General features: G+C 40.9%; 1 protein-coding gene across 3 annotated transcripts in view; it reads right to left on the bottom strand.

Moving 5' to 3' along the window:
• DYM (dymeclin) overlaps positions 1 to 14,672 on the bottom strand; it is a 215,577-nt gene that overhangs the window by 194,896 nt on the left and 6,009 nt on the right. For 2 of the 3 annotated variants that reach the window (XM_064641807.1, XM_064641809.1), the window contains exon 2: positions 7,425 to 7,602. In XM_064641807.1, the coding sequence (XP_064497877.1) occupies positions 7,425 to 7,564 (140 nt within the window). In that variant the 5' untranslated portion in view covers positions 7,565 to 7,602. Of the gene's footprint in view, positions 1 to 7,424; positions 7,603 to 14,163; positions 14,207 to 14,672 lie in introns of those variants that run through there. The other variant, XM_064641808.1, reaches the window with a different exon arrangement.

Raw genomic sequence — 14,672 nt, 5'->3', positions numbered from 1 at the left:
CATTTCTAAGCAGTTAGAGTTGAAAGTATAGTGTTCTTACAGATTTTTTTTCTTCCCATTGAGTTATTAAAATCCACACAAAATCCTCAAACAAATTCCACAGAGCTGCCTAATTTCTGCAAGTTGCCAGGATCAAAAACAGTGAAAAACCAAGCAAGGCCTTCAGATCTTCAGCAAAGCTTTTAACACTCGAGTCATTCTTTTTCCTACCAAAATGAAGTGCAATGCTTAAAAACTACCTACAGCCCACTCGCTCTTACTCATACAACAAGAACACAAAATTGAATTTTGCCTCACACAAGACACACAAAATTGCCACACACAAAATTTCAGTTCACTCAACAGAAACCCTTGGTGAGGAGGAATTTCAGCACAAACACCACCCCAACACACACACACACACATACATACACCAGTGAAATGGTGTTCTTGCACTGAACAGAAGTATTAATACTGTTACATCCCCATGGATAGATTCGTGGAGAGAGTATGGGGGGGGTACAAAAATAGCAGCTCATTCCCAGGTACTTGGGGGCAAGCTTAGCAGTGGCTTTCTTTCCTCTGCTTGGGCAGGAAAGTGGAGTGAGAGACACGGAGGAGTGAGAGACTAGGTATTTTTTTGTGCAGTGAAGAGACACAAGGTAAATTACAGTAACACTTAGCTAGAAAATGGCAAAGCTAAGAGTCATAAGGTGGCACAAAAGAAATGCTGGAAGCAACTGTGGTACTGACTTTGCTCTACAGTCCCTGTGGAGATGACATCTGGCTAATGAATTAATGTAAGAATGGAAACCTGACACTAAAACATTTGTCTTTTCCTTAACCCACAGAGCAGCACTGGTACTAAATATTCAAACTGTATTTCAGCACAAACAAGAGCCAGCACAGAGCGAAGCTCCTTCACTTCGCTGATCAAAAATAAAAGCTCCAATTTTCTCTAAAAACCCTCACCTGAGGAATATGGACTGCCTTGTTGTCAAATATGTATATAGACATATATATTTTGTGTCCAGAACAGGGAACGGAGCTGGGGAAGGGGCTGGAGCAGCAGGAGGGGCTGAGGGAGCTGGGGGGGCTCATCCTGGAGAAAAGGAGGCTCAGGGGGGACCTTCTGGCTCTGCAACTCCCTGACAGGAGGGGGGAGCCGGGGAGGGGGGGGGGGAAGGGCTCTGCTCCCAGGGAACAAGGGGCAGGAGGAGAGGGAACGGCCTCAAGCTGTGCCAGGGGAGGTTTAGGCTGGATACTGGGAAAATTTCTTCATGGAAAGGGCTGTCAGACATTGGAAGGGGTTGCCCAGGGCAATGGTGGAATCCCCATCCCTGGAGGGGTTTAAATGCCATGTGGATGTGGCACTTGGGGACATGGGTTAGTGGTGGCCTTGGCAGTGCTGGGGAACTGTTGGACTTAAAGCCTTGGAGGGTTTTTCCAACCTAAACAATTCCATGATTTTAGGCAAATATCTGGGAATAACATGGCAGTTTGGGACTAAGTTAAAAATGCATTTACATCGTTCCCCTTCGACACAATATATTTTTGTAACAAAATATCTATGGGAGAATCAAGGAAACCACAATCTTTCAGCAAAGCTCATGAAAAACCCCACACGTTTTCCAACCTAAACCATTCTGGGATTCTATGACATGAAACACCAATTTCAAGCCACGGATCTTTAACAGCATGATCACAATGACCTGGGTGAGTTTGTTCTTGTAATTATGTATTTAAACTGGCACTATCTGAACTAAGCTCCTACCTTGTTTTGGGAAAGCTGTACATATTTACATATTTATCAGTTCTACAATTTTCCAAGGAATGAGCAGAAGGTACCACCTGGTGTGGGGATTCAAACAGGCTGTGAGCACAGGGGGGAAACACTGAGGATTTAAAGCAAAATATTCTTAACCACACTGGCTTGACTGGCCCACTTAGATCCAAGCAAGTGTGTGAGGTGCAGAGTTGCTTCCCACACACTTTAGGAAAAAATTCCAGGCTTCACAGGAGTTCCTGCCTCATCCTGTGACCTGATGGTCAGCATTTTCAAAGTAGTTCATAAAGGACAGAAATTATTTTATTTGCTTTTTTTTATGTAGAGGGTTAAGTCCACAGACTTCAGCAAAACTAAAATTAATAATAGCAAAATTTGCTCCCTTGACAGCACAGAATTCTTTAAAGAAAATGGTTTTATCTTGTTTAATTTTAGAGGTATAAAATCAGGAGAGGTTTAACAGTGGCAGTGATGATTGTCTGTAACATCCCAACACCAAGCAGTAAGAGTATTTTGCACACCAATTGCCACCACAAACCCACCTATGCACAGGCAAAATCTATGTGACTCCAGCTACCACTCATCTGTGGTGGAAGTAAAGAGTAACCAAGGATAATCGTTAATTTGTTGGGATTTAATCACTTTGTAGTTGCTGATCAGAGTACAAGGAGTTTCTTCATCAGGGAACGAGTTTTCTGTAAGAAACATCTCCTCAGTGGAGGTGGGAAAGAATGGTAAATCGAGCAGTCTGCCAGTCAAAAAAATTTCATTGTTTTCATTGACTGCAGACTTTTATTTTTGGCTTCAAACTACCAGACAGCTGGATTCTGTGGTCAGCTATTATGGCATATACTGTAAAAAAACATTACTTCCAAAGAGAAGAGGGGGAAAAAAAAACAGAAGGAAAAAAACCCAGTAGCATTATGAAGAAGATTATTTTAGAGCAGTTGAATTCAGTTGCCTTACTATAAATTTATTATCAGTCAGTCCCATCGACTTGAACAAAACCACAATTACTAGAAGGCAGCAAAAGTTTCTTCCTGACAGCAGTGAACTTTGAAGAACGTGGTCTTATCCCCTTTTAGTTTAACAGCATCACCATACAAGAGGTTTCAAAGTGGCAGTGACTTTCGTTAAAGTGTCTCAACATGGCAAGAGGAAACATTCTGCATACAAACTGTAATTACAAACATACCAGGACACCTGCCCTTGGTATGGTAAGAAAAAGACCCAAACCAAAGCAGACAACCACCCCCTTTAAAAAAGGAGGCTGCTCCCAAAGGAGCAGCTTTCCTGACTATTTTTCCTCATAGTAAGGCCTTTTTTCTTTGCCATTGAATACAAAACAGGAGAACCAGCCCATTTAGTCAATTCATACTGTGGGAATGCTGATTTTAATGGACTAGTTGGAGGAAAGACATCAAAGAACATAAGGCTGCATATGATTTATTGTACCACTTTAAAAATGTACCACGTTAAGGCAACATAAAAGCTGCTCGTTTTTATGTCTTTTCACTAAAGGCCCATGCACACTATTCCTGAACCAGCAACTCATTAATAACTCCAGGGAAGGAACAAAGCTGAACAGTAAATATTAGGCACATGATTTTCAGCAAGTTCTGCTTTAGTTAACTTGCAAGTTTTCCATCAGAAAATAATTGTAACTAATACCACTGCTAAGGAGGAGGTTGCATTCTTGGTAGCAACTCGTAGGAGAGCCAGACAAACACAAGGTCTGCCTAGACTGAGAGCTAAGGCTCCAAAGTAAACTTCACAGCTCTTCATCGTAACAATAACTAAAAAAGTCATCCAGAAAAGCTGTATTGTGTTTTTCCAATATCCAAACATTATTCAGATTGATAAGTCAGCCAACTTGAAAGGTAGAAGTGGAAGATTTAAAGAGGTTTTATACAATTTTAATTCAGCTCCCAGGAGTCCATTCTGTGCAACAAATAAAGACCCATGAAGGGGGAAAAAAAAAAAAAAAAGAACATGCAGGAGTGTGAAATTGGAGCACCAAGTACTTCCAAATGGCTGAAACCAGAAATTTCTCAGCAGAAACTTCTGTCAGATGATATCACAATAAACCTTTTACGGCAGAAAGTATGAGGCAACCTAAAACTAAACCGCTGGTAACTTTCCCTTTTACTATCACTTATGTATATACCACTTGTCTCCTACCACTCCTAGACTGTGAAAGGCCCCAGTGGACTCCCTTACCTGCCAAATAGCTGAGACTGGCTCTGGCTGTTACTATCACTCCTGGCAGGGGAGTCACAGGGATTCACCATCAGCTCATTGCTGATAACTGACAGCTGATTCAGAATCAGGGTTTGTGAATACACAGACCAGAATTAGTTACACGTAATATTTCCTCTTAATACTTGCTAATTATTAAGAAAATCAACATTACATGAGGAAGAACAAACAGCCCAGAAAAGCAGAATGTTACACTCCTGGCAGCCAGCTCTGCTTTGACCACATGCTTTCCCATTCATTTTTGGATGGTTAAAACAGCAGTTTTAAGCAATCCCACCTTTTAGCCCAACAGTCTGCTGTGCCCCCCCCAAAAAATCAATCCCTCACTATGCCAGAATTGTTTTGTGGCGCCAAGGTATGAATCACTCTAGGGAATTAACTCAGCTGAAAAAACAAACACTTTTTTTTGGCCGTGTTATTTTTCAGACAGATTAGTTCCTGATTAAACCCACAACAGAACCAGATAAACACTGGAAGAGATAGTGAAAGGGCAAGAGCATCTTGCATCAGTGTTGCTGACAGAGACACAGTGACTTCGCAGTCAGCAGTGCTGGTATTTGGCAAACCTTATTCCCCAGAGAAAACTACCTCGTGTTCTTCACAGAAACAGATCAAGAAGTTAACAGGACTGAAAAAAATAAACCCAGTAAAGAAGGCATGGCTGAGGAAATGAGCAATGCTAAAGAGAGATTAAGACACATAGGGCTAGGGAGAGAAACCAAAGGAGAGAACCAGGAAGACGAGAAACGGATGAATAGAGGAAGAACAGAACCAAACTGAAAGGGAAAAGAGGGAAAAGCAAAATAAGGACACAAAAGAGAGTACAAAAGTGCCAAGACAAGCAAAGCAAAAGAAAAATGAAGACAGACAGCAGAGCATAGAGAGCAGTGCCATTATAATACAAGATACAGTATCATGTCCTTGTGTTTCTCAGAGTAGAAAGACAGTAATTCCCCATCTCTCAAGCCAAGCCCTAGGCTTCTGATTTAGAAGATTAAAAGACTATTGTTCCTCAGAAAATCCAGCTCAGTTTGGCACCTGGGACCAGCAGCACCTGGACTAACTTGGAACAGCTCCTGTAAAGCAAAGCACTAGTCACACGTCCCTCCCCAGAGAAAGCAAGCATGGAAAAGTGTTAGAAACCCTACAAACTTCACTTACACAGATTCAGATTCCCCTTAGATGTCTTCCTTGCAGGTACTGGTTCCTTGCTATGGCCAAGGTTTCTTGAACAAGGTGAACATGCCAGGGACCTGCTGCTGAAAGGAGGAAATCTCCCTCAGCCCCACCCCAGCAACTTCCCCACATTGCTGGTTTTCCCTTGGATATTTTGGCTTTGGTTGATTGCTTTTCCTACTAACATGCATTTTCCCACTGCCTTCTCTTCTCATGTATTTCTCCCCCTCTTTCCCTGTGGTACTGCTCTATGTGGGACAGAATTATGTCCAAAGCAGCATCCAGAAAAGACAACCCTCTTCTCCTTGGGGATCATATTAGTCCCATCTTTGCAAAAACTCTAGAGTATCACCATTTACCTCCACAAAAACAACCCACAACACTTATATGGCTCCCAATAACACTTGCAAACAGTCACTAATTTTGCAACAGAAAAAGTAAATTTAAAAAGAGAAGAAAACTTTAAAACTCTGTCCCATTCAACTGACTCCCTTCCACAAGCCACGAACCAGCATCTTGCTCCTGACAAAGGTATGACCTACACTCAGGCTTCATTAAAAACAGAGTTAACTTGACAAATTGCAAGCTTCTAGTCTCAGAGATGAATATTGACCTCTATTGTTCTGTTCCTGCAGGCAGGGTTATCTGATACAGACAATGGCTGAGGGTGCCAACATCATCCAAAATCACTTGTCAAATGGTTCTCTCAGACAGATGTGCAAGTTAATGGGAAATTTCTGTTTCCCTCCAATTATTAAGCTGCAGAAAAAGATGCCTCTAAAAATATTTCTCCTCCAGCTGCCAGGCAAGAGCACCATCTGGTGTTCAGCTAATTAAAGCTTTCAACCTGAGTTTGGATCATTTTTGTTGTTGTTGTTTACTTTGTTTTTTAATTATATTTACTGCTTGGGGTTGTTTGTTTGTTTGTTTAGTTAGGTTTTTGCTTTGTTCAGTTGGGTGGGGTTTATTTTTAGAAAATCTACTCTGTGCTGGATCTGATTCTGTGAATAGCAAAGCAAACTATGAAAAACTCTTTAACTTCCACAGAGGAAGGAAAAAGAGCAGAACCACTCAAAGAAATTGCTGGGGTTTTATATATAACTATTTTCCCCTAAAAAAACCCAAACAATAGACTATTATATAACTTGGAATATTGTACGTCTTCTTAGCCATGGGTAGGCCGTAAATAATTCTTGTCTCATCAGGGATCTTAGAGGAAATACAATTGTTTCCTCACACACTCCCAATTACAAAACATCCTTCACAAGCTCTACAGCCCTCCACAGCACTGCACCTTCTTCCTAACCTCTGGATATTCTCTCCAGGCAGAAGCCAAAACACTTCTTCCTCCTCACTCTTCACAAAAATAGCACCTAGTAAAATGCCTCACAGTTATTTACCTTAACCCATTTTCCACTCCAGCTGTCTGAACTTTCACTTATTCACAGAAAAGCATCAGGTCACAGTTGTAAAAGGTAAAAGCGGTTTAAGTAACACTTAAAGGTGTTAAGTAATATCAGATTGTTCTTGTAAGAATGATTATCAGCACAGAGGCCAAGGAATTTAGCAATGGAGTTGGGTTAACAGAAGTCACAAGGACTTATATTCTCTGTTCCTGGAGGTGTGCTATGGATCCTCTCAAAAATACTAATTCTATTTGTATCCACACCACTTGCTGGAATGAAAAGACGTTCAAAGCTTGAATTTTAGATATTTAGAAAATATCTGTACGAACACAACATGCCAAACTTCTTTTTAAAATGCAAAAGAAGGTGAAAAAAAGCCATATAGACTAAAAAACTAAACAGCTAACCTATAATTAAATCATGGAAGACGTAAAATTCACTGTAAGTTGAGAGGAAATATCAAGAGTTGGAATATTCAGCAAGTCCAGTCACCCCAGAGGCTTCACCAAAGAAAAAGAAAGCTTCCTAAAACAACAAGGAAAAGAAAAAATTTCCCCCCCAACACTACAGACCCTATTTCAGATCTTTCCCAGGAGAATGAATAGCAATTACAGCCATCATGAAGAAGAAAGAAACCCACATGAATGGAAAAGTTGGTGGAAAACATTTCCAAACTTAGGAGCAACAGCCTATTCTACACAGGCATTTATTCCTATGCTACTTAAAACAGGAACAATTAACATAACCACTCATTTGCTTTTGAACTTGTCACTTCTATAAATACGTTATCTAAGTTTAGTTCTTCAGCACCCTCTTACCTGTTTGTTGGAGTGGTGAAGCTAAAAGACAGCAGCTGATTCCAGAACGGGTCATTCTCAGAGATGGGCTCTGCTCCTGACAACTTTTTTAAGTACTCGTTTTCTGGAAGCTCACTGATGCTGCTGCTGTTTGCTCCCATCTTCTTTGTTTGGCAAATCTCTTTCTAAACGTTCATTTCTCTGAGGAAATAAAAAAGAAGAAGAGAGAAACGTTAAGTCTTTTGTACAAATAAGGAATATATGGATCCTAAATTAGACAGCACTAAAGCTTTAGTTCATTCCCTTAAAAAATCACTGAGACGTAGAAATCAGGTGCAGAGGAAGACGTTAGACTTTCTTTCAAAAACTTAGGAGAATAACATCCTCATCCAAGGAAGTTAGATGTTTCTGTGGTATATATTTCAGTCATCATCTCACCTGGATTTTAATATATCACACTCAGGACAGTTTTATCAGTACCAGGGCTGCTACCAGTGGGGGAATCTGCAAAGAATTCAGTTTTAACAGGGGTGACAGGGTGACAGGTTGACAAGCAATTCAGGAATACATTTTCAAACTGAATATGCACAGACAGAACATGGCTGCTTCTGTAAAGATGCAGTGTGCCACCAATGATCGACACCTTGAAAGCTCCTGCCTTGCCAGAGAAAGCACAGCTATTGTTGTGCTGTTATCCAGCAAGGAAATGTACAACTGACTATCTCTGTAAAATAATGTGGTTGTTCCTGGGCAACTACTTCAAAGGGGAAAAGATAAAAAATAAACCCATCGGAAACACAACTGCTTTTTGAAAGAACAGTGCAGAAGTTGGCACTCCAAATCCTCTTTTCATTACTAGCTGTGTTGTACTTGATCTGTGCAAAGAGTGAGGTTTCAGTTCTTCATGCTGCTTATCACTGCCTCTCATCTTTATAAACAACTTAATTAAAGAAAAAAAAAAACACCACGATGCTATCAACTATGTGCCAGGGATGATTCCAAGTATCTTACATCTTTCCAGGATATCAGATTCAATAATCTTCCATCTTTTGGGAAGAAATAACTGTGACTGATAGCTTTAAGAGTTTATATGAAAAAAAAAAAGCATTCCCAAGATAAAAGTGCTGTGCAACATATTACTGTGCAAGCCAAACACTCACTCACGAGCTGGCATAAGACACAAGAACAGGGACAGCTACCTTAGGAGATTCAAGCTACTACCCACCAGCAACTCTTCCCTTGACAAAGATACAGGATCTGTTTCATTAATCACTCCAGTACTGATTCTCTCGACTTTGCAGCAGCAATTACTTCCAGAAAAGAACAGTATAAATATGAGGAAAGCTTACTAAGAACAAAGAAAGATATGCAAGGAAAAGCTGCAATGTTTGCAGCCATCATGGAGGTCCCTGAAGAACTTCTCTCTCATATTTAGAGCAAATGTACAGTACCTAAATATTTCAGAAACAACAAAATGCCAGTACAGAGAGTAGAATATAAGATATATTAAGCAGTAGAAGGTGAAATGCTACAAGAATGAGGACATTGTTTATTATTTTCTAAATTTTATTTGTAGGGGACTCTACTGACTGGAAATACACCACTCCACACTCCTTCCCTCCATTCCAGCACTGTCACTATCAGCTGCTCTAGAGGACAGGATACTGAAAGATGAAACCTTTACAATGACTCAGTATCTCTTCTCCTTCAACAACTCCACCACCATAACTCTGCCAAAATGCACCCAGGGAGCTCTTTGTTTTTATGGGACAGTTGGGTTTTCACCACCTCCCTTTAGACCTGACCCAGTGGGAGATGCAATAACCTTACAACCTTATATACACACACCTCCCTTAGCAAAAAGCTCTGAAGACACTGCCTACAGCGCTTGAAAAAGCTGGTTTTGTCACAGGGGCTACCTGCAGGAAGAGAAATTTAAAGTAGCCTAGGAGTGAAAATGGGACTTTGTGCCAGGGAATTCTGTGGAAAAGCATTAAAGGACTATAAAATGTAATTAGTCTAAGAGGATTTCCAGAACTCTGGTTGAATGCTTACTCACAGGACCAAATGAGTGCCTCTTAACCTGAACACAAATTTTGTCACCTCAAAGAAAAAATCCCCCGAATCAGTGTATTCTGCCTTCAAAACAATGCCAGTGAATACTAAAGCTATAGAATAAAGTAGAAGAGAAACCAATTTGTGTAATATCTGAGAATACTGGATGATCACTTTGCAAAGGAATTGAGGTTGAGCTGGTACATGGACATCTCAGCTCTGCATCCCCTCGTTTCACAGAATCACAGGATGGTTTGGGTTGGAAGGGACCTTAAAGATCATCTTGTTCCACCCCCTGCCATGGGCAGGGACACCTTCCACTATCCCAGGTTGCTCCAAGCCTTGTCCAACCTGAACGTATTTCCAACATGTTCAACTACCACAGAAGCCAACAACAACACTGTTGGTCCTGGACCCATATTTTGACTTAGGTCCCTTCCCTGCACGTTTATATGACTTAGAGAGATTTAAACCATTACTTCTTGGAGAAAAGACAAGTCTGGTCTGTGTCTGCATCATGTTCCCATTATCTGCTCATGTTTTCCAGTTCACTTGCTCCAGGAGGAACACCTAAGGGAGAACAGAACCAAGAGGCAGCTGGAGGCCTGCCTTCAAATCCCTCCACCTTAACCTGGAACTCTTGAGTTCCCCATGTCAGAGCATTGACAGTGTCCAAAATCCTTAGCCTGTTCTCCTAAGATGAGTAACGATATTCTTTGTTTCCCAAACTATTCTTACAGCTTGCTGCAGCTCCCCAGAGCCCCCCATTTAACCCACTTTCCCAGAAATATGAGAGCAATGGGAACAGGTTGCAAGCTAATTCTTGAAAAAGAGTCTGCATACTTTCCAGATTTCCAGCAGTATCCCAGCAGGTTAAATTCCATTAACACAAATCCAAAACAAATAGTGCTTTAACTGCAAGTCTCAGCAAAATATTTGCCATGTTTTTCTTCAGAGTCAGTGTCAAATTGCAGTGCCCAAAAACACACCCAGTTCCGTGGCCACAGCCACACTCTCGAGCAACACGACGAGCTGCTGGCTGGAATTCCTAGTGAGCTCCCCAGCCCTAATGCCCAGCTGGCTCCTTCCAAACTCCAGAGAACATGTTTGACTCCACAGCCCTGCCCTGAAGTGACAGGAAAACAAGGCACTGGCTGACTATTTTCTCCTCTAGATGAAATAAACACCAAGCCATTGAGATCTGTCAAAAGAATGCGATTGCTAGTTTGAGCTCCAGATAGTAGTTTGTAGATAAGTGGACTTGGCAAGATTTGCCTTCCACTCATTTGGGAGCCAACAAATCTTGGAGCAATCAAACACGTGGCTTTTTCTCTCTTTGTTATATCCCAGGAGGTTTTTTTCCCTCTTGTAAGAACATTATATTCACTATACTCCTCCAAAGTAAAAATCTCAGCAAGTTCTAGATGACCACACTTACAAACAACATAAAACAGGTGTAACAGAGTGGACTCCTTCCTAACTCCTTCCACCAGGACCTTGTGTTATCTCAAAGCTTGCTGAAGTGCTCTGCAAGGACTTTTTGACGCAGCCTGAGCACCTTCAGCTCCTACAACTTGAGCAGCCACAGGCCCTGCTTTAAATAAGCAAGACATTTTTGAGGAACTCCAGCCACCAGGTGACTCAGGAAACAAGTCCCTCCTTAAGAGTTCATGAATATCCTACAGCAAAAATGTCAAAAAATAATTACAATTAGAATAAATAGTATCAACATTTCATTTCCAGGCATTTTAACAACAGTAACAGATTAACCCCAACGTTTTAACTTAGCTGGTTACATTCTAGCCATGATCTCGAATACATTTCCAAGACAGATGTTACTACACAATATTAAATTAAATGCTAGTCACCACCTTAAATAATTTTCAAACATGCTATTAAATGTTTCTTTTAGAAACAGCTGCCTTTGGCTGAAAAGGCCACTCAAATGTAACACACAGCCACTTAAATGTGGACATTGCTCTTGACTAAGAGGTGCTATTGCTGTGCCTGAATGCTGGTTAAGGCAGTAGAGGTTCAACTGCCCTATAAAGTCTTTAAACAACATAAAAGGTTGGTCAGTATTTGGAACACAATTACAACAGTATGTTTTAGATAGTATTTAAAATTTATTTATCCGTGATTTTCCCTACTTTGACTTGACTTCCATAACAGCCCCCGCTGCATAGAAGGGCTGCTCCAGGGGATTCCAAAGTCACTGCAAAAAACAAGGCTGAACAGCTTCTGCTTCCTCACATGCTGAAGTGCAACACACCCAAGAAACACTAAATCATGGCAAATCCTCTTTCACTCCAGAAAAGTCAGTCCTTACCCCAGCAGTAAATTACCAATGAAATCTAATTTTTTTTAAACTTGAAATACACTAAATAAATGCATAGTTCATTAAAATTAAAAAAGTTAAATCTCCTCTTGAAAAATCAAATCTAATTATTTGCTAAAAAAAAAAAAGGAAAAAAAGGAAAAGAAAAGAAATTCAAACACAACTTATTAGCAACTCATTCAGTTTAGATCAGTGTTATTACACCCCTGCAGAATCACAGCCTGGTCTGCAAGTGTCATGCTCTATTATACCCAACATATGTTCAGTCCCAGAACTTGGCTCCACGATGCAGCAGCAGATGCTCCACACCAACACAAGGGAGTTTGTTTTGCACATCAGGACTCATTCCAACCTCAGATTGCTAAGGGCAGATATAAATCCCGAATTTACTGTTTCTTCTAAAAGATTTTAGTATTAATTATTAACAATGTTTACAAGAATATATTTTTTCCTCCGAAAGTTAAAAGCAATTCAGCAATAGATACCTGCTGGGTCTGTGCTCATAAGTGTAACTGAAGGTACAGATGTGTACTACTGAACTTGGGAAAAAACTAGTCATGCTCTCTAAACTTTCTATTTAAATAATTTTAGACAAGTAATTATAGTTCCTTTCAGGATTAAATCTTCTACTGGTCTCACAACCTAACTGCCAGTGTTGACATTTTGTTAATCTGTCCAGCCCAGCCAGCTCCCCCTTCCAAAACTATCCTTGCAATGACTGTGCGGCTGAGTTTGCAGACAACATGAATAATATAGATGATATATATTTTTTCCTAACATAAAACTTCCCACAGAGTTATGAGACTACTGCATTATATATATATGATTCTCCATGCAACAGAAGACACAGAAGTTATATTAACAGTATGCATTATTCAGCCCCAATATGTGAATTTTACTGTCCACACAGCATATTTGAATTCTGACTACTCATTCATATTACAATAATATTCCACTGGAACACAGAGTGGTTTGACTGGGAAGGGACCTTAAAGCTCTCCTCATTCCACCCCCTGCCATGGGCAGGGACATCTTCCACTAGCCCAGGTTGCTCCAAGCCCTGTCCAACCTGGCCTCGGACACTTCCAGGGATCCAGGACCAGCCACAGCTTCTCTGGACAGCCTGTGCCAGGGCCTCAGAACCCTCACAGGGAAGGATATTTAGATCCAAGGATCCAATGCTTTATGGACTAAATATCATACACAACTTGCCAACAGTGCATCCACAGCTAAAGAACAGTCTAAAAAACCCAAAGTTACACCTTATAGATGTATATTCCTGTGCAGGATCAGAGTGAGTTGTCTGAAGCAGCTGCACAGCCTGGAAGTCTCTTTCTATTTGTTTAATGTGTTTCAACTTGCTTTACTAGAGCAGGGAAAGCTGCAGTAAACCAGAAGCCCTGCTTATTTTGCCATCTTTATGAAGATACTCACCTTCCTGCTCCCAGCAAACCAGCTTTTGCAACTCACTAACCTACTTCTGTCACAGCCTCAATATTCTGTCCCAGCTTATTCCCTAATACAGGATTTTATTCCTACTAAAATATCCCTATTTTCCACCCAACACACGAAATATCTCAAAACTTCTCTAGGGCCTCTGAAAGGCAGGTAGGGAGGTAGTCAAACCAAAGACAGATCAAATTAAGTGCCAGCTGATCTGGGCAAGATCTTGCATGTGCTGCTTTAATACTCACCCCTCTGCACCTCGGCTTCACTAAACCTGTCCCGTGTTTCATCACATCCCAATGACTGCAAAATCTTCATGACCTAAGAGATCTTATTTCTGCCCATCAGTAAACAAACCACAGAGCACTCCAGGGCCCAAGAAAACGTAACAAATAAAACAATATGCAAAAAGAAACAATATCACCTGGTCCTCCACTGTACCTTAGGATCAGAATCTTTGTATGGATTAACTGCTGACAGAAATACCAACAGGCTCCATACAAAGCAATTTTCCCAGAGAAATTGGAACTGGGGAACACACCTACCCAAAGGAACCAGAATAGGGGTCATAGATATTAACTGCCATGACAGGACAAGGGGGAGTGGCTTCCCACTGCCAGAGGGCAGGGTCAGATGGGATATTGGGAAGGAATTCCTCTCTGTGAGGGTGAGAGGTCCTGGCACAGGTTGCCCAGAGAAGCTGTGGCTGCCCCATCCCTGGAAGTGTTGAAGGCCAGGTTGGACAGGGCTTGGAGCAACCATGTCTAGTGGAAGGTGTCCCTGCCCATGGCAGGGGGGTGGGGCTGGATGAGCTTTAAGGTCCCTTTGAACCCAAACCATTCTGGGATTGTATGGAATGAGCACAGACACTGTAAAACCGAAGAGATTTGATTTCAGGAGCTGACCTACAGTTTCTCTTACCTACATAAGGCCTTCTGCTCCGTTCCAGGAAAGAAGGCAACATTAAGCAGACCTTGTAATTCAAATCACAGCTATGTTAGCTCTCCAAATCTCCTAATCACTCTCTGAAAAACAGGGTGACAAAGCTCCCTCAATAAGGACAGCTTTGCAGCTTCCCAGGCATATTAAGTGTTTATGCACCTGCACTGCCTGGGCAACTGTTTTGAAGAAGTTTTGGTGCTGTCGCCAAGGCTTGAAAAAAATAAAAAAAGAAAAAGAAAAAAACCCAAGAAATAAAATTTTATCTTTCTGCAAAGATAAAAGGCAGTTATGCAAATATTTCATTAATACCAAGGAATCATTCACTAGTTTTCACACAAAAAGAGGCACGAAAGTTTAAGAACTTTGTTTTTACCAATTAAATCAGTAACATTTTGCTAAACAAAACTAATGATGCAGAAATACACAGCAATAACAACTCATGACTGTAAAAGGAATCTTTAGGGGGAAAAAAAATCTTTACAACCCTC

Source organism: Pseudopipra pipra, chromosome Z, assembly GCF_036250125.1.
Source record: "Pseudopipra pipra isolate bDixPip1 chromosome Z, bDixPip1.hap1, whole genome shotgun sequence".
In the NCBI taxonomy this organism is placed as follows: Eukaryota; Metazoa; Chordata; class Aves; order Passeriformes; family Pipridae; genus Pseudopipra; species Pseudopipra pipra.
This window is presented reverse-complemented; position numbering and strand designations above follow the sequence as displayed.